The sequence below is a fragment of the Babylonia areolata genome, chromosome 2, assembly GCF_041734735.1.
Source record: "Babylonia areolata isolate BAREFJ2019XMU chromosome 2, ASM4173473v1, whole genome shotgun sequence".
NCBI lineage: Eukaryota > Metazoa > Mollusca > Gastropoda > Neogastropoda > Buccinidae > Babylonia > Babylonia areolata.
In genome coordinates, this window is record NC_134877.1 from 43,761,538 (window position 1) to 43,781,287 (window position 19,750).

Consider the following 19,750-nt stretch of genomic DNA (forward strand, 5'->3'; position numbering starts at 1 on the left):
TTTAGCCAAGCACCCATCCATCCCCTCTATTAGACCTCAAAAGATGATTCAGGCACCAGTCTTTAGGAATGAGACGATCAACCAATCTTTATGTGCTGAATGCATTTTGCACACCATCTAAAAGCGCTCAAAGACAAAATCATAAAAAACAACAACTGAGATCAGGTAAACAAAAACACATACAGATTTGAATAACATGTAAACACTGTATTCAGATAAGCACCCACCACAGGGAAAGCAATCAAGTTTTACACACAAAAATAAAAAAAATCACACACACAAAAAGTAACAAAATAATAAAGAAGTGAACAACTGAAAAGTGAAGATCAACAAGAGCAGGAAATCAATCCACCACTATCCATAGACTTGAGAAAAATATAAAACAAAAATAAATGAAATACAAAAAGGAGGATTTATATTTGAAAGATAACCAAAGGACAGAAGACTGGTCTTTGAGAAATTCAAATCAAGATTGGTGCTAAAATAAGAAGGTTTAAGTTTAAGAAACTAAAACTACTAGTACATGTGGAAATGATGCAGACTGGTATTCCTTAACAAAAATCAGAACAAGTATCTAAGAAATCAAAATCAGAACAGGTATTCAAGAAACCCAAACAAGAACAGGTATCCAAGAAACACAAAGAACAGGTATACAAGAAACTCAAACAAGAACATGTATACAAAAACCTGAAGGAACAGAAGCCGAAAAATTAAAATAAAGGCCAGTGTCCCACAAAATATACCATGGTTATTGTTTGATAAACTAAATGGAAAAAGAACGTCCATTCAGGAATTACACCAACAATCAATTTTAAGAAACGAAAGCAACAGACTAAAGCTGTCACCAGTAAACTCTGGTTTATTTAAAAACTTTCTTCTGGCTAAAAGACTGATCAGAATGAAATCTGAAAACTGAAAGGAACTAAGATACAAAAGGAGGATGGGCAGAATCAAATAACTGCTCATATTCAAAGTCCTAAAATAACTGAAAAAACTGAAACTAGATTCAGTAGATGGGTATTCAAGTAACCGAAAGAACTGGTGAACAATGCATTTAAGTATGCCAGAGGAACATAGTCAAGACACCCAAACAAAGAAAGCATATCAAAAAGGAATGTGGTTCACAGAATTAAAATAAGGACAGACATTCAAGAAACAAAAACAAAAATGACTGCTGGTCTAAGAACAAGATAGGTTTCCCAGTGAAAGAAGACAAACTGAATGCATAAACCAGTCTTTGCAAATGAATAATTGCAAATGAACTGAACAAAACAATGCTTTTAAAAGAACTAAACAAACCATAAAATGAACCAACCAAACCAGTCCTTGCAAAAAAACCAAGCAGACCTATCCTTGCCAGAAGATCACAAGAAAGGAAAAAGTAGAGTAATGTGTTATAGTAGCACACAAAAAAACTTGGTGCCAATCCAAATCCTGCAGAAGAGGAAAACAAAATAGAGCAAACTGTCCAGAGAAAAAAAAAATTTGAGAAAAAACAACAACAAAAAATACCCAAGAGGCTGTGCTAAATCAGACTGTCAGATTCCTCCATGCTATGTGATCTTACCTTTTCACGGCGACGAGCCGCAGGTGGCAGCTAATGTGAAACGCACACCACGAACACACACACACACACACACAACAGTACTGCTGAATGATAGTCAAAGCATCCCTGGGCTACACTATATTATACCAGTACACCATAATATCCATACCAGCACAGTACAAGAACACTGGATATAGTTCCAGCTATGTAAATTAGTAATAGTAGTATTAATTAATTTATTATAAAAAAAAAACAACCTTCAGCCACCCATTACATGGATCTAGAAAGCATAAAATAAAGAGGTTTTGATGCAAAGGCAGGGGCAGGGAAATGGGGGGTTAAAAAGAATAAAAGAGGCTGAAGATGAAAAAGGAAGATAAGAGCGGAGATTCTCCAGGACTACTTACTGCACTATTCCTATTCCGTGCCCTCGAACCTTCATGGAAGGTCGAGGTTACAACTGCAATGGAGAGTCCATCTTACAGTCCATTTTATGTTATTTGAGCTTGCCAAAGTAGTTACTGATGTAATTCAAACAAATAACCAGACTGACCAACCTTTAACGTGGAAAGAAACGTTTTACTTGAATATAATTCCTGTTATTTCTACACCAGAAAAAAACATCAACAATGAAAAAGACAGGAATGGACTTTTATATACAAATTTACCCACTGCCATTTTATAATCCAATTTTCCAAAATGTCAGTACTGCCATCCATTTCTGTTAGTACAGTCATGTCTTCACATCACCAAAGAAAAACAAAAAGCACACTCAAGATGCCATCCAACGTTTTTAACAACCCACAAAGTGCTGGTTAATCACATTTCTCCACATTGTCTAGGGAACAAGGCAATGGTTATCTGAACGAGTGCCCAACATAAAATGAAAAAAATTCCACTTGCTGTCTAAAGTCAAACAAAACAGGTAATGATAATGGCCATACAAACATTTCACACATTGTCTGAGGCATGGGACTGGCATTGGCAGTTACCATCATCATTTAAGGCTTTGATTTTCAAATCACAAATAGGATTTCCTGTATCTATTTTTGAAGTGCCAAAGATTTCCTGTATCTATTTTTAAAGTGTCAATTTCAAGACATTATGAGATCACTGTCAGCAGAAGTCATTTAAAAAATAATTTATCATTATTGTTCTATTACTAGCTTGAATGATTTGGCTCTACTCCAGGAACTCAATTCAGATTCAAAGACTAAGATTTACAAGTATTGTCTCACTCAGTTTGACCAGAGGTTGATAAATGTCTTCCAGTTATGTGCCTTCCTTTCTGACTACATGTATATCACAACAGCTGCTGTCTTGAAGGCAAGCCTTCTGATCTCCTGGGTGACAATCATGTTTCTTGTGTGAAGACACTGGGATTACTTCCTATCTTAACTCTTTCAGTACTGCCTGCCAACTGTTAAACGCAGTCCTGATATGAACCTGTGCAGTCAGCTTGACTGAAAGCAACAATGTCAAATGTCAAAACTGTTAAATGATCGAAAAGCTTTCCAGAAAAACGCTGTTCTGACAAATTCTCAACATGTCAAATTGGAGAAGCTGACATGTGTTTCAGACTTGAAACTTTCATATTTAATACAACTTTTTTTTTCATCCTTGGCACCAGCATACTTCAATAATCCTTCAGAATAATATTGCTTGTTATCATCAAGGTAGGCAATAAGGTAAAGGAAACACAGACATTTTCTTTTCTTTTTTTCTTTTACTTTTTAAATCCATGTCTGCCCAGTACCACCAGAACTCCACTGTCTGTGAGTGTGAAATGAGGAAAACACAAAAAAGGGGGATCTCTGGGCGGGGAGCTGTTAGCACAACTACCAGATCAATGAACATGCAAACCGGAGGATTAACAAAGACAGAAAACTCACATCTTCCTTAAGCTGCTTCCCTTCCCGTTCTGCTGCTCCTAGCAGACGGGCGTTCTCTGTTGCCTGAAAGATGAAACACATGTGAAGAAACTTAACTGCCGATTCAAACAGCTGATAAAAACAGGATACATCATGAGCACATCATATTCAGATAGATCTATATATCTCTCTGGGTGCATTCTTGAGTGAGTGTAGGCCAGAGCAAAAACACATGTGGACATATTCATCATTTATGTGAATGCATCTGTGTCACAGGTTCATCAATGTTTGTTAGGTGCACAGTGCACAGAGTATCCAATTTCAATATCTTACCAAAACCACCGGTATCCGGACTACCGGTAACTCAAGTCCAGTGTAGGTGAACAAATATCCCTGACATATGAGTGATTCTGACTGACGTGTGTTCCAACCACTTGACTGTCAGTCCAACCGTAAATGACAGGGAAAATCAATCAGAGAAAGATGAGAGACAGAGACAGAGTGAGAAAGAGAGAGTGAGAGAGAGAGAGATAAAGAGAAAGAGAGAGAGAGAGAGAAATCAAGGGAGAGTGAGAGAGAGAGAGAAAGAGAAAGAGAGAAAGAGAGAGGGAAAGAGAGAGAAAGAGAGAAATCAAGGGGGAGAGAGAGAGAGAGAAAGAGAGAGAGAGAGAGCAAGATAAAGGGAGAGAGATAAGCAAGTTATCCCTTATCGTATCTAAGTACTCTTTGCTAACTGCTATTATAAATAGTACGGAAAAAAAACAACATGTCCAACTCACTTTAGCTTTCCAGGTAAACACATCATCTCCCTCAGCTTTGCTACCTGCCTTAGAGCTCGGATCTTCCTGCAACCCAAGGAATGTAGGAAATAGACACATAGCATGGCAATGCTGAAACATATGGGAATGACAATAAGATCATAGTTTACAATTTCATCATCACTATGGGTCTTAACAGCTTTTAACTGATGTAGGTAACTGTCAACAATATGATAATAGTTTTTATTTTCTGACTTATGGCATTACTACATTTATCATTTAATCTTCTTAGTGTCATTGCGAAGCGGGAAGTGCTCTGCAGTTACACACTATGAAAATATTCTTTAATAATATGAATAATATGACCAACTGCATAAATGACAGGCTTATTCCAGTTCAACTCTTTCATTTGTGTGCTGTCCACACACACACACACACGCATCAACATAAACACTACCGGACTTACAACTCAAATTACATACACACACAACCATGTAAGAAAAATTCACTCTTATTCACATGTCCATGTGTGTGCACATGACAGATGGAGATGAATAATGAGCCCCTAAAGGCAGCTGCCAGTCAGCTCTACCCAGGTCGGCAGCCTGTTGTGCAAATGACTCTGCAAGTCTCTGATCAAAGATAGGTGCCATATAAGCATCAATATTTCAGATACCTTTTCTCTTCTCATACATGCCTTTCAGAAAGGCACTATATAAGTATCAATAACAGTATTTCAGATACCTTTTCTCTTCTCGGAGACTCACTTTCAGCTGCCTTTCAGAAAGGCCCTATATAAGTATCAATAACAGTATTTCAGATATCTTTTCTCTTCTCACACAACTCACCTTTAGCTGCCTTTCAATCTGAGCAATCCTCTGCCTGATACTGAGCCCCACTACCGAGGTGGTCTGCAGTGAGGGCTGCAGTGGCATGGTCTGTGCTCGCCCCTTCTGTCCTGTTGACCCCCCCTCCCCGCCCTTCACACCCTCTCCCCCCTTCTGTCCGGCACTCGGCAGTGAGGCTGCCGACACAAATGTTTTGTCAGCACTGGAGGAGGGTGTGGGCTGTGGGAGGGAAGGAGGGGACAAGAGGGTCACGGCACCAGGTGGAGCTGTGGAGGGTAAAGGCGGAGCCTCCCCCTCCTCCTGGCTTTCCGATTCTGACTGGGCGGAGCTGGGCAGGTAGAAGGAATCGTCCGTGACGAAACCAGAGTTTATGCTGTGCTGCTGATGGGCAAAGGGTGACGTCGTTGACGTGGGTGGCCTGGTGGTGGTGGGCATGGGTGGAGGTGGGGCCTCCTGTTTCCCTCCCCCCCGTGGTGCCGGCACAACACCCGGGGTGGGAGGGAAGCCCCGGTGCGTAGTCGACCCTACCATACGCAGGTGAGGGTGAGATATGCCTGACCGCTCGGAGTCCGTGTCATTCTGTGATTTGAAACTGCCGCGCTCGCTCTCAGAAGGAAGGCTGAGGCCGATCATCAGCTCTTCCTGGTGAGGCAGAGCGCTGGTTGTGGTGGCTGAGGCGTGCGGCATAGAGGGGGACGCTCCCCTCAGCTCCCCCTCCTGCTGAGCTTGACACCTCAGTTCCACCGTGCGCCAGTGGCTCTCCTCGGGCACACTGGCGGCTGAAGCCACTCCCTGGGCTCTCCCGGCTTGTAGTGCGCCACTGTGGGCCTGAAACACCATGTGTTCACAGTGTCAGTTACACGCAACCAGTCTGAGACAAGTTAATAACAACACTGTGGGCTTGAAACACCACAACGTGTTCACACTGTCAGTCATGCACATCCAGTTTGAGACAAGTTAATAACAACTCATGGGCTTGAAACAAAATGACAGGTTCAGAGTATCAGTAGTGCACATCCAGTTTTATACAATAAGTAAATATCACCATTGTGGGTTTGAAACACGATATCATGTTCTGAACATCTGCTATAAAGTAAATAACACCACTATAGGCCTGAGAAACTAACTGTTCAGAATCAATAGTGATAAACATCCAGTTTGAGATAAACAGTTTAAGTTAATAACACCAATGATTTACTTCAGAATCCTTCTCTTCACCATCGTATTAATAAATACCACATGATGTTAACAATGGCAATAATGCACTTCAAAAATTTTCTCCTTTTCATTATCTTTACTGTGTTAATCACTGACAGATTGTGGCACTGAAGTTGATTTAGTTCTTGTTCATTATTGTTTTTTCTGTTAATCTCCTAACAGAAAATCATACTGTTTAATGATTTTTTTTATTTAAAGAAATCTCTAACCTACACTCTGAAATTGGAAACAATAAAATTACCTTTAAAAAAAATTCACTCACAACAACAAGAACAAAATAAACATTAAAAAACAGCAACCATACACTGTATTCGTATAACCTGCACCAACTGTTTAATATATATCATTTTTCTTTCCAGATATTTTACAAACATAAATTCAGTTTCTAAAACATCCATCCTTCATTCATTCAAGCATTTACTCACCCATTCATTTAAACAACTTGACAGTTTCGGTAAATTTGTGTATAAAGCATATTCAGTAATAAAAAGAAACAATCAGGAATGTATGTGTTCAGTATGGGTATTCAATACTTTCATGCATGTGAACTCTTTCTGTATGGGCTAAAGCCAAAAAAAAATAATCCATGTTGACTTTGACTAACACAAATCAAGTCTCCTTTCTTTTCCTTCTGAAAACGAAGAGGTCACCATGTGTCGCTCACCTGTACAAGGTGGTCCTGTGTGTGCGGGAGCCCGGTGGGTGGCTGAGTCAGGCTACGCACACTTTGAAGCACCCTCTCTGATTCCAGCGACTGCAGATCGCGTGCTGGGAGATTCTCGCTCTCTGGGCCCTGACCTGTTCCACACACAAACAGCGGCACTGTACTGTATATAGGTGTGTATATATATAGCTGTGTATGTAAGCTGTATACACACACACACACACACACATATATATATATATATATATATATATATATGACAAACTGGACAAAAAATAGGGGGAAGGACACACACAAACAGCGGTAGAGAGAATGTACACATGTGTACAGGCAAGGAATGGTCATGTTTGTCAGTCTCTACAACGTGTGTATTGGAATACTAAACTTTGTGCGTTAATGCGCTTAGAAATAAGGAAAAGGTCTGACCAAAAAAAAAAAAACAAACAAAAAAAAAATCTATATTATATAATATGATTAGCTCATGGCTTTGTTTAAATGTCTTTTTTTTTTTTAATTTCTTTGTTTTTGAAAGAATAGAACATGCTTTCCAAGGGGAATGAATGATACACTGCAAGCAGATCACTGACATGAGACCCGTTTCCTCTGTCTGGATAGAAAGTAAACTCCAGTGTGTATGACCTTGTGATGAACATCTGGATTGGTGACCTAATGGTCATGCACCAAACTGGGAAGCAAAGCATCCATGGGTTCAAGTCCCAGACCAGACTGGTATTTCTACCCCCTCCCTTCCACCAGATCTTGAGTAGTGGTCTGGGTGCTAGTCTTTTGGATGAGACAATAAATCAAAGTATAGTGTACAGTACACACTTAGTACAAATAAAAGAGAACTTAGTACAAATAAAAGAGAAGCCATGTCAACAAAGTGGCTAAATTCTGTAGTAAATGTACTTGCAGAAAAAAAGGGGGGGTGAGGGGTGGGGCATGGCACTGCAAAGGCACACTCTCCCCAGGGCCAAACATCTAATACTACACAATACAGTGCAACATATAAATCTCAAGCGTACATGTCTCAACAGTGATGGTAGGTTAAAAAATACATACCAACTTTCTACAAGGTTTAGGTCCAAACACCCAAATGATCTAATGATGAGAAGTTGACATGGGTTGTATCATAAATCATTACTGGTTCAACCTGAACCTTCTTTCATTATTCAATCATGGCACAGATCTTTTTTTTTTTTTTTTTTTTTTGTACCTACCTACTCACAGTGACATAATGTGCAGCTCCAACAGAAAATGACAGATTTGTTCTATTTCACTGAATGCCCACTCTCATACTGATCAAGAAACCTGCTCTTCAAAGAACCTGCCGACACATGTTGACAAAATGACACACTGACACAGTCCCTGGTTACTCATCTTGGCAAAGGTACAAGAAGTATGTCTTAACTGCACAGACACACCTGTGTGGGTTTGTATTCCTCAAATACAGCAAAGCCAGCACCTTGAGTAAAGTTTATGAAAACTAGAACACCATTTAGATGATAAAGCTACCCATATCACAATATCAACTAGACATAAACTGTTTGTGCTCTGCTTCTCACATTACACAAACAATCAGACGGTATGAAACAGGTGTTGATTTGGTCACCTACCTACCTTTCCGCTATCAGCCTTCTATACACAGGTGGAAGCCATAGCATTTTGTGACAGGTTTCAGAAATTGTAAACACAAGATTACAGTTATATTGCCTCACTAAAAAAAACCCCGACAAACAGTTAAATTGTCTCACAAAAAAACAATCTGGCAAAACAATCCCTGCAAAATGTGACAACACCCAAACTTCCACCAGACACGAAACACTGTGTGAATCAGTCTAGCCTCCCTCAATGATCCTCTGAATCTATGTCACTTGTCATGCTGTCGCCTGATCACTGCATCCCCTCAGCCAATGCCCTACCTGCCAGCTGTCGCCCTGAGAGATGGTGTTTTATGGATTGTACATTTTTGCCTCACTGGCTCATTTCCCATGCTGTTCATTGGCCGTAGCCTAGGCCATCCGTACGTGTGTGCTGAACTAAGTAGAAGATTAGAACCCTGCCCCGCAGTCCAGATTACCACATCTTACAAAGCAGGTGACACTGAGTTGGTGTGTTTGTAGAGGGAAAATGCTGGGCATATAAACCGAGACAGAACAAAAAGGAAAAAAAATACATCCCAGGCAATGTGGCTACATAAGAATTAGGCTGTAGATTCTGACAGTTTCTATGGAAAAGGGGGGATCTATTGACTCAAAGGAATAAAAAAACAAATTAAAAAAAAACAACCCAAAAAACAGACCTGTCTTCCACCTGTATAGTGTGCGCGCATGTGTGTGTGTGCATGTGTGTGTGTGTGTGTGTGTGTGTGTGTGATATGTATAGGTGTGTGTGTGTGTGTGTGTGTGTGTGTGTGTGTGTGTGTGTGTGTGTGATATGTATAGGTGGGTGTGTGTGTGTGTGTGTGTGTGTGTGTGTGTGTGTGTGTGTGTGTGTGTGTGTGTGTGTGTGTGCAGATATCTTGTGTGTATGTGTGTTTGTCATATGTATAGGTGTGTGTGTGTGTGTGTGTGTGTGATACATGTGTATGTGTGTTTCTGTGTGTTCAACTCTATGAATCTGCTGCTTGTTTTGTCTTACTGTATACACACTTACACAAGAGAGATCAATTCATAATCAACAAGAAGACAGAGAAATGGATGGGTTTTTTGGGTTGTTTTTTTTTTGCTCAGAGCTCAGTGCTATCTGACAAGGTCACACCTGCTTATTCAGAAGCACAAACATTCATGCTCCACACCTGGTCATAACTGTACAAATGCAAGAATAAATTCAACAGGTGAGCACAATACACATGGTCACAGCTGCACTCACAGATATACGTACCACTACAAACTCATGATCTACATGACAATAACTTACACAGATACTGACACATGTCCAACCACACCTGACGAGTTGATCAATCTATCAGAGCAACAGACGCAGATGTACACACAAATGTTAACTCTCACAAGCCCCCACCCCACCCCTCCACACACCCATGCATACAAACAAATAATGTCTCACACATCTCCAGGACAGTACACAAACAACTGATACACACATCAGGCATCAGTGAGCAAACTGCAGAAGCAGAGACTCTCTCTCACAGACACACAGTCACCCACACACCTACACCCATGCACCCCGACACACAAAATGACAGAAAAAAGAAATAAACATATATATACAGATACACACACTAATATCAACACAGATATAAGACATCCACACATACAAAAAACTTATCAAGAATAACTCTGCACCATTTGAAGGCACATACACAAAGACATGCATTCATACCAAATACATCCTTTCCATCAAAACATCTATGAATACAAGAATGCACAGGAACACAAGTCATGTATGCACACACAAACACACACACACTTATTTCCTTTCATCCGTTTTAGACTATACAGGTCACAGATGAAAGAAAAAAAAAACAAAAACATGCTGAGTGAACAATAAATGAGCTGTGCCAACAACATTCATGTGTCAATACAAGGAATGACTCATGCACGCAATATCAACAATACAAACACAAACAATTATTCCAGTATTCACTCTTACCTTCGTCAGCAGCCCGCAAAGAGGGCACCTGCCCCTCTGACAGGTGATGCTTCAATTTCTGTGCAACACAAAAAACATGGCACATGTCAATATCAAATCCCTGCACAGGAACGAACACAACGCTATCAATGTTACTTTCTGTGTAACACACACACTCACACACACAAAGACAGACACACAAACAGCAACACTTAATAATGTGCAACACAGAAACCGAACTGATCGACAATGCATCAAAAGATTTGAATGACCGTGATGAATTTGTTGAGTTTTGTGGCTTACAGCACTTGCATTCATACTCCTTTTGTTGAACATTATTTTTTTTAAAAGAAAGAAAAAATAAAAACCCATTCAGCTATATCTGTAGTGCTTTCGTGAACTGCAGTGCTGGTGATTTGTTCTACTGTCTGTGCTGTGGTCTGCCCTCAGCCCATTCCATTTTGGTTATCACCACATACCTCTGGTGTCAGGTCTGCCTGACATCACATCTGTTTCAAGTGGCTGACTGTCCTTGTGTCAATGTAAAAATGTATCTAATGTAAAATAGGATTTTTCAAAAATATGCATGGAAGCAACAAATGTAAAGCCAACTGTTCAGTACAAAATTTGTTTTATAATATTAGCTTATAAGATTATGGTTTATATTTTTACTTTAACAGGTGTGTGAGTGACGTGAGAAAGAAAAACAAAGCAATTACCTGGACGGTATTCTGATAGGAGTGGAGTCTCCTCTTCAGAACCTCCAGTTCCACCTCATGCCCACAGGAACCCTGAACAAACAAAGAATTGTGAACATCCATGCACACAGAACTGTTCTTGGACTAATGAATTGATTCAGCATAGTAAGGCAGTGTGAAACCACTGAAATATACAAGTTCAGCTTTTGATTCTGAGGCAGGAAACTTTCTGCTATATGTATCCAGAATCAGAGAACCTATACTGACACAGACACAATAGGTTCAGCAGCCGAGTGGTTAAAGTGCTGGACTTTCAATCTGACGGTCCTGAGTTTGAAATCCTGTCATAGCACCTGGTGGGTAAAGGGTGGAGATTTCTCTGATCTCCCACGTCAACAGATTTGAATACCTGCTGGTGCATGAACCCCCTTTTGTCTGAATATGCATATAGATAAAATATGCATGTTAAAGATCCTGTAATCCATGTCAGCGTTTGGTGGAATATGTCGGTGGGATATGGAAACAAAATCATACCCGCCATGCATCCAACCCCCCTGAAAACGGAGTATGGCTGCCTACATGGCGGGGTAATAACAGTCATATACGTAAAAGCCCACTCCTGTATAGGAGTGAATGTGGGAGTCACAGCCCATGAACAAAGATGACAACACAGACAAAAACAGTGGTGGGAGGATGAGGGTGGTCAGATAGACTATCTGACAAAGCAAATTGTCACACAGGTAAACTAAAAGAGAAAAACAGGAAACCTTTTCCATAAAATTCCATTTAATTTACCATACTTATAGTGACCCACTGGTGCTGACTTTGACATGAGGTCTAAATCCTGTCCTGCGCAAAATACTACTCCATCCAAGCCGAGAAATCAAAAGTAGTTGAGGCTAGTATGGTTGGGCACCAAAGGACCAAATATCAGGTGACTACTGCAAAATGGATTGAAAGCATGACCTGTTGCATGCATATACTATGACTGTCCAAACATTGTTAGGCACAGATACAAACTGTGACTTTCTTCATTTGGATATAGATAGCAATGTTATTACCGTAAAGTTCAGTCTATAAGCCACGACTTTTTCTCTCAGCTTCAACCTCTGCGGCTAATACAATGATGCAGCTTATTTGAGGATTTTAACGATCCCGGGTGAGCTTCAGGTTAGTGTACTAACTGTTCACGTTTTAAAAATCAAATCCGCACACATTAAAGCCTTCAGATTAGCATTCAGGTCGACTCTGCTCAAGTGCACACCCTCATCATGCCGAAAACATGACGAAATGCCTATGATGCAGCCTTCAAATTGAAGGCAATCGACCTAGCAGACAACAGTGCAAGCGACGAACCAGCAGCAACCTCCACCTTGTGTTCATGTTCATCAAGTGAAAGTGAGGCTGAAGTCAGTGACAAGATGGCGGAGGAAGCTGCGCTGGTTCTCTTCAACTCGGACACTGAAGACGAAGATTTCAGTGGATTCAGTCAGCAGTATGACATTGAATAAATATGACTATCCCTAAATTATGGATCTTATTTTCGTTGTGTTTATTTTTTGTGTGTGTGGCACTAGCAGTATTTTCGCTTGCTTTTCTTTGTGTTGTTTCCGCTTGTGTTTTTTTCATAACCTACAGTACTGACAGCTTTTCTGTAGTATCGGTTTGTGTTCCGGTACCAGTAATAAGTGCAGCTTATAAGCCAGTGCGGCTTATGTGTGTATGAAGTTCAATTTTTTTCAAAATTTAGTGGGTGCAGCTTATATACCAGTGCGCTCAATAGACCAAACTTTATGGTACATCACCGTACAATAGCAAAAAAAAAAACAACCACCCTGTACAGAGCCTGTCACTCTCACCTTGCCCTGTCGCAGCTGCAGAATATTCTCACTGAGCCGAGCATTCAGTTTTTCCAGCTCGCTCATCTGATATTCTGCATCTTCTAACAGCGCCACCTTTCCCCGCATCTCTGTCCATGCGGCCGTGGGGACCTTCACGGAGGTGGCGTCTTCCTCAGCCCTTCGGGACTGATGCACTTCTGCCTGAGCGGCTTCCAACTGCCGCTGTAGTACGACCACACGCTTCTGGCACTCTTCCAACTGCTGCGGCAGCTGCTGCTTCTGGGCTGGAGGCATGTTCTCCAACACCTGGGAGGAAGGGAAAAAAATGTGATGCAGTTCATGATGAGAGGCCATGCAGTAATTTCTGTCCTCTAATGAATAAAAACCACAAACATACATACAAAATAAAACAAAACAAACCATACCAAACAAACAAAAATGAAAGAAAAAGAAGATATATCCAAACCAACTTCGAAACACAGTTAAGAGAACTACAAAATAATGAAATGTTCTTGATATAATTCAAAATTAGAGAAACATAGCAATGATAATGTTTAGAGCAAAGGAGCAAACAATAATTTTTCACACTAACAAGACGTTTCTCTCATACCGTCACTGTATGCAAAATAATAAAGAATATGAACTGTTTGGTCAAATCGTTGACCTCTAACATTCTATAAGATGTTGAAATACTGACTGCTGTCGTTGTTATTAATGCTTCAACGTGTTATTCTGACGACATGCACACACTCATACCTTCATTCAGCTCATAATTCTGAGCTCAGTTTTAATGTATCCTGAGAAACAATAGCCCACTGACAATTCCAGATGATACACTTGAAAACTTACCTGGCTGCCGACTGTTTCAAACTCCACAAGGCGAGACTTCAGTCTGTTCTCATTACGTTGCAACTGGTTGATTTTGTCTTTCATTATTTCCTCTGTCTGTTCCAGTTCTCGCACACGAGCCTGGGCATCAATGTCACGTAGCTCATATTCACGCACCTGAAAAGCCACATACAGGCAATTAACCCCTAGGTTGCCTATATGACGAGATAACTCGTTATGGCAAGCATGTACGCTTCGCTGCCACAATGACGAGATAACTCGTCATCGAAATATTCTGACTTTTCCCTGCTTTGCGTTCAGTTCGTTGACAAAAATGCTGGTAGCTTTAGCTTGGGGAATCATTCTAGATTCTATTCATAGCTAGAAACCCCATCTACGTCATGAGGCAGTCCTTTATTTGAACGTTTTTGTTGGGTTACTGTCCCAGTGTTCCTGGCTCCTCTCCTCGCTCGCTCAACAAAATGTCGGACTGACATGTCAAGACATGCGATCGTAGCGAACTAAATCAACCAAGATTGCTTTCTTTTGCTGATGCTCAGAAAGAATTGAAGCGTAAACTCAAAGAAGACAGTGATGAACATTTATAGGACAATTTGATAGAAAATAAAGGGAACAATCAAGAGAGTGGCCAAGATACGACTATCAGTGAGTGATGCCGGCTGTGCAAACCTTAGCAGACGACAGAAGTGACTGAATTTTTATTAGCAGGACAGTGCAAGCGATCTTCTTGGCACTCAGCCAACGCGGTCTGATGAGAACTGGATAAAGTGACCGTGTGAGAGGGGTGAAGAGGAAGGGGGTGGAGACTGAGGGGGCGTGGCTTCACATCCATATTATCACTTGCAGAAGTCACAATGCATTGTATATCTATCTCTTTTTAATTTTTTTTTTTTATTGTGGTTGTTCTAGTATGATTTTGTGTATGCAGATATCCATTTGTCCAGAAAATATGATATTTTAGTGCAAAATACCTGACTAATGTTAGTAATGAACAAGTTGAAAATGTGACAAAAAACCCCCATTGATTTCAAAACAACAGCATGTCACTAAAAATATATAAAATGGGAAAACATCGTGTGTTTTGTGTTCTTTATTCATTTATCTTTCAGAAAATATATACTTTTATGGGTCTTTCTCCAATAACAAAGAGCACAGAATTTTTTGAAAATTTATACCCGTTTTTTTGTGAAAAAACCCTGGCAAATAGATTTCACTTAAATCTTATTTTCCTGGCAGCGAAAGGGTTAATCATTTTCACTATCTGTGCACTGCAAATTCGTGACTAGCATCAATGTCACGTAGCTCATATTCACGCACCCTATTTGTGCACTGCAAATTCGTGACTAGCATCAATGTCACATAGCTCATATTCACGCACCTGAAAAATCACATACAGGCAGTTAATCATTTTCACTTGAGAAATCTGCTGTGAAAAAAAAAACCCACCACCACCACCACAGTTCAATGCATAACAATACAACACACCATGTCACTCACCTTCTTCTGCAGCAGCCCTTCACTCTTCTGCAGACTATCCACATGCTGACTGAGCGACACCTGGGCGTCAGTGGCAGCAGACAGCTTGCGGTCCATCTCATGAATCTGCCCCTGCTGCTGCGCCACGTGCTGTGACAGCACTGCGTTCTCCTCCACTGCACGCTGCAGCCGTGCCGACAAATCCATGTTGATCACATCCAGTTCTGATGCCTTGCTGTGTGCCGCTGCTTCAGAATTCTCCGTGTGCTGCAGGCGGCTTTGCAGACTGGCTTCCACGTTTTCATAGTTCTTCAGCCTCTGGACCAGAGTGGTCTCCAGTGATTCCAGCTCCTTGACGCGGACCTCGAGGTACTCGACGCGGTCGGATAGTCCCCCTTTCTCGATCTGGAGGTCCTGCACCAGCTTGCGCAGTGAGACCTCAGAGGAAGAGAGCTGCTCCATGGAGGCTGTAAGGTCACCTGACTTGCTGAGCCACACCTCTTCATCCAGCTTCAGCTTGCGCACTAACTCCTTTAGTCTGCGCTCATGAACCTGAAACACGGTCATTCCAAGGTCATCGTTGTGGTTATGGTTCCATCAAGGAATAAAAACCAACTCTTTAAGGATTGTCTCTTGTAATTCTTCTTGGTCCTATGTTTTACATCCTCTTTCCCCTCCCCTTTTTCCCAGTTTACTATCAGTCTAATCACTACATAAATCATCCTCTGATTGATGAATGGACTCCAGCTTTCACATCCACTGCTCTCCTCTAAAGTCACCAAATATTAAACAAACAAAAAAGGAAAAAAACATGAAGACCATCTTTCTTCAAAAAACACAACAAAACATAATTCTGAAAGATCTCTAATACTTTTACCACACATAATTTCAAACATCATTTTCAAATTTCTAAAAATCACAAAATCAAACAAACAAAAAAGGACAAAACATGAAGACCATCTTTCTTCCAATAACAACAAAACAGGGTTTGAATCTCGGTAATGGCGCCTGGAGGGTAAAGGGTGGAGATTTTTTTCCTATCTCCCAGGTCAACATATGTGCAGACCTGCTGATGCCAGAACCCCCTTCATATGTATACGCAAGCAGAAGATCAAATACACACGTTAAAGATCCTGTAATCCATGTCAGCGTTTGGTGGGTTATGGAAACAAGAACATACCCAGCATGCACCCCCCCGAAAATGGAGTATGGCTGCCTACGTGGCAGGGTAAAAACGGTCATACAGGTATGTACATACTAGTGAATGTGGGAGTTGCAGGCCACAAACAAAGAAGAAAAGAGGGTTGCAACTGCAGCAGAAGGAGCACTGCATACCTCTGGTTCAAAACAAATCAAACCATTTTGTTAATACCCCAGCTGACTGCAAAGGGGTCATTTCCAGGTTTCATACCTCTAGTTCGTGGACTCGATCTTCCATTCGTGATATGCTGTCCTCCAGCTCACTGCAGCGATTGTAGAGGGAGCGTTCACTGTCCTCCAGGCTGGACACCTGGGACCGCAGGTTCCTCTCCTGCAGCATCAGCTCACGGATGCGCACGTTCTGCTCATGAATCGTGGCTTTGTCCTTGCGAGTGATCTCATGCAGCTGTTCTCTGTCCGACTCCACTTCGCTCAGCTGGAAATCGCAGACAGAAACATAAAATCATTTCCTGATTGTAGAATCATGAGTGTAGGATATGGGAAAGAAATGTAGCCTGTAGTATACTTTTTTTTTTCAGTCTCTCAGTCTGTCTGTCTAACACCCAAAGGCAGAAACATACACATGGTTTCCAAATTCTGCCGTTCAACTTTGTTCAGCTAAAAATCACAAACAGAAATATACAAACTATTTCTTTATATTACAATAATTGATTCAGGATAAAGGATAACAGAAAGAAAAGTAAACCACTAGAATATGTTCCTTTCAGTCTCTCTGCCTCTTAAAGACCCAAAGAAAGAAAATGGCTCATAGTTTCCCAATTCTGACATCCAGGGATAAAAGAAAGAAACTTAACAGTATGATATATTGCTTTCAGGCTCACATCCTGACCTGTTTAACCAATTTACTACATAAAATAAAACAGAGCTGTTTTACAACACTGTGTCCCAAGACGACTACCTTCTCTATCTCTCCAGCACTATACCAGAACTATCTGTCCTACGAGGCAATTCTCAGTGCTGTTAATATGAACAATGTGTTTGGGCATGCCTCACTGCTTTTATTCTTCTGTCGTTTCCCATTTGTATTGTGGAGCACATACCAAATATGCCTCACAAATTTATTATTTCAAAACTGTTTTGAACATTTCAGATTTTTTGGGCAGTGAAGAGAACGACTGATGATAATGTAGTTTAAAACATCCGCAAAACTCTGCCCATGCTTTCTCATCACCATCCACTAATTCAGTCACTGTCTGCCTGAACCAGGATTGTAATTCACACTCTTCAGAATCACAGTGAACAGACCCTAATGTTTCACACACACACACACAAAACACACTCACGCGCGCGCACACACACACAAAACAACTCAAACTTAAAGCCCAAGTCCTGACCTGCTGTTGGAGATAACTCACACGCACGCACACACTCTCACGCATGCATGCACACACGCACGCGCGCACACACACACACACAAGGACCCAAACTCAAAGCCCACATCCTGACCTGCTGCCGGAGATAACTCTCCAGATTCTCCAGTTCCTTGATGCGCTTCTGGAGCACATCCTCGGGCCTGTCCCGCATGGTGCTGTCACTGTCAGGGTCCTGGTAAGTGCTGGGTTCTGCCTCTGACACCGACCCACTGCTGCCCACTGGCTCCTCTCTCCGGCCTCCAGCAAACAGCAGGCTCACCTCCTTGCTGGACGCACCAGGACTCTGGGTCTGGAGGGACAACATCATCGCAAACTGTACAATACAACACAAAGCGTGCTGTGCGCAAGGCCCGAGCAGCATCCACTGCCACGACGCACCTACTCACTCGTGTCCCACAATTGGGCGAGACTTCAGGGCCCGGATTTGCCTCATAAGTCACCTCTGGACGCACAGCCACCTATCTTACATCTGATCTATGGACCCATGGTCACCTTCGAGTCCAAAAAACGGACTTCACAATACAGTGTGATACAATACAGTACAATACAATGCAGTATAATACAATACAATGGAATACAATACAATACAGTACAGTACAATACAATGCAAGACCACTAAAATGAATCCCTAACAGGGGAAATTATTGTGTCAGCTCAAACACATACACACATAAAATCACATAAATTGCAATGACAAGAACAACAGTGTGTGTGTGTGTGTGTGTGTTCGCTCCTTCTCAGTTTAATGTCTTTTCACTGTAAGTGATATTAGACGAGGGTAGGAAAAAAATTGAGGGGGGAAAAGAAATTACTGTGTACGTATGCGAGTAAGTGAAAGTGTGCGTGCGTGCATGTGTCCACACAGAAAATGATTGATTTAAGTTTTGTTTGATTTTTTTTTTTTAAGCATAACAATATAACTTCTTTCTAATGAAAAACTAACAACTACAACAGCGAACCAACTGGACTATTAAACAAGGATTTGAAAAAGTCATACTTTAGCAATGGACTGCTGAAGATTGTCAACACTGAAGATGATTTCAATTCAGGGATGTGAGACTTCAACATATGGCAAGTTAGTACATGACTGGCTGTTACGTAAGCACCACAGATGGAAGAAACATTACCGACATTCTTGGTCTTAAAACAATTCATTTTACATCTGCAGATTACAGAAATGATTTGCCTCATACATTTTCTGTATATCTTTATGTAACTCAGAGTTACTAGTGTTTTTTTCTTCAAGCTGAAATTGTGACCATTGGACTTATTCTATCATTGTGAACATTCTTGTGAAAGTGAGATATTTAAATCTAGACTTATTCTACAATGGTGAACATTACTGTCGCGAAAGCGAGATATTTAAATCTAACTCATTCATGGAACTTGTAGCTCCATTTTTAGCCAAAATGACAACTTTTTCATTATAGTAAAAACTGCAATAAGAATGGAATCCAGCGAGAGGTTATGCAAGAGCCTCTAATAAGAGTTTGTGAATCAAATGGTTGATTTCAATAATGAGTTCATACCTACCTGCTTCTTAAAAAGTTTAATAGCATGAAGAACGGATTTAGAATCAACACAAAATGGAATCTGAAATATAGTTTTCGAAAGGATATCATAAAATGTAATGCCATTAGCATTGCTATGAGTTCAGCTGTGAAGATGGACTTATTCTCTCCCAGATGAAATGAGTTATGAAACTAAAGTGTGTGTGTGTGTGTGTGTGTGTGTGTGTGTGTGTATAAAGCAGCCCCATTCACTGACCTGTAACCTATGCTCCAGGGAATCCTTCT

At 40.9% G+C, this 19,750-nt stretch overlaps 1 protein-coding gene across 8 annotated transcripts in view; it reads right to left on the reverse strand.

The window, feature by feature from the left end:
* The window catches only part of LOC143301638 (uncharacterized), a 171,570-nt gene that overhangs the window by 24,417 nt on the left and 127,403 nt on the right, over positions 1 to 19,750 (reverse strand). For 6 of the 8 annotated variants that reach the window (XM_076616097.1, XM_076616089.1, XM_076616075.1 and 3 more), the window contains 13 exons: positions 19,722 to 19,750; positions 18,028 to 18,243; positions 16,772 to 16,996; positions 15,382 to 15,912; positions 13,885 to 14,040; positions 13,054 to 13,341; positions 11,216 to 11,287; positions 10,518 to 10,575; positions 6,906 to 7,039; positions 5,024 to 5,851; positions 4,197 to 4,262; positions 3,439 to 3,501; positions 1,568 to 1,597 (listed from right to left, as the gene is read on the reverse strand). The exon at positions 19,722 to 19,750 is cut by the window's right edge and continues 205 nt beyond it. In XM_076616097.1, the coding sequence (XP_076472212.1) occupies positions 1,568 to 1,597; positions 3,439 to 3,501; positions 4,197 to 4,262; positions 5,024 to 5,851; positions 6,906 to 7,039; positions 10,518 to 10,575; positions 11,216 to 11,287; positions 13,054 to 13,341; positions 13,885 to 14,040; positions 15,382 to 15,912; positions 16,772 to 16,996; positions 18,028 to 18,243; positions 19,722 to 19,750 (2,696 nt within the window). Of the gene's footprint in view, positions 1 to 1,567; positions 1,598 to 1,985; positions 2,007 to 3,438; positions 3,502 to 4,196; positions 4,263 to 5,023; positions 5,852 to 6,905; positions 7,040 to 10,517; positions 10,576 to 11,215; positions 11,288 to 13,053; positions 13,342 to 13,884; positions 14,041 to 15,381; positions 15,913 to 16,771; positions 16,997 to 18,027; positions 18,244 to 19,721 lie in introns of those variants that run through there. The other 2 variants (XM_076616098.1, XM_076616082.1) reach the window with 2 other exon arrangements.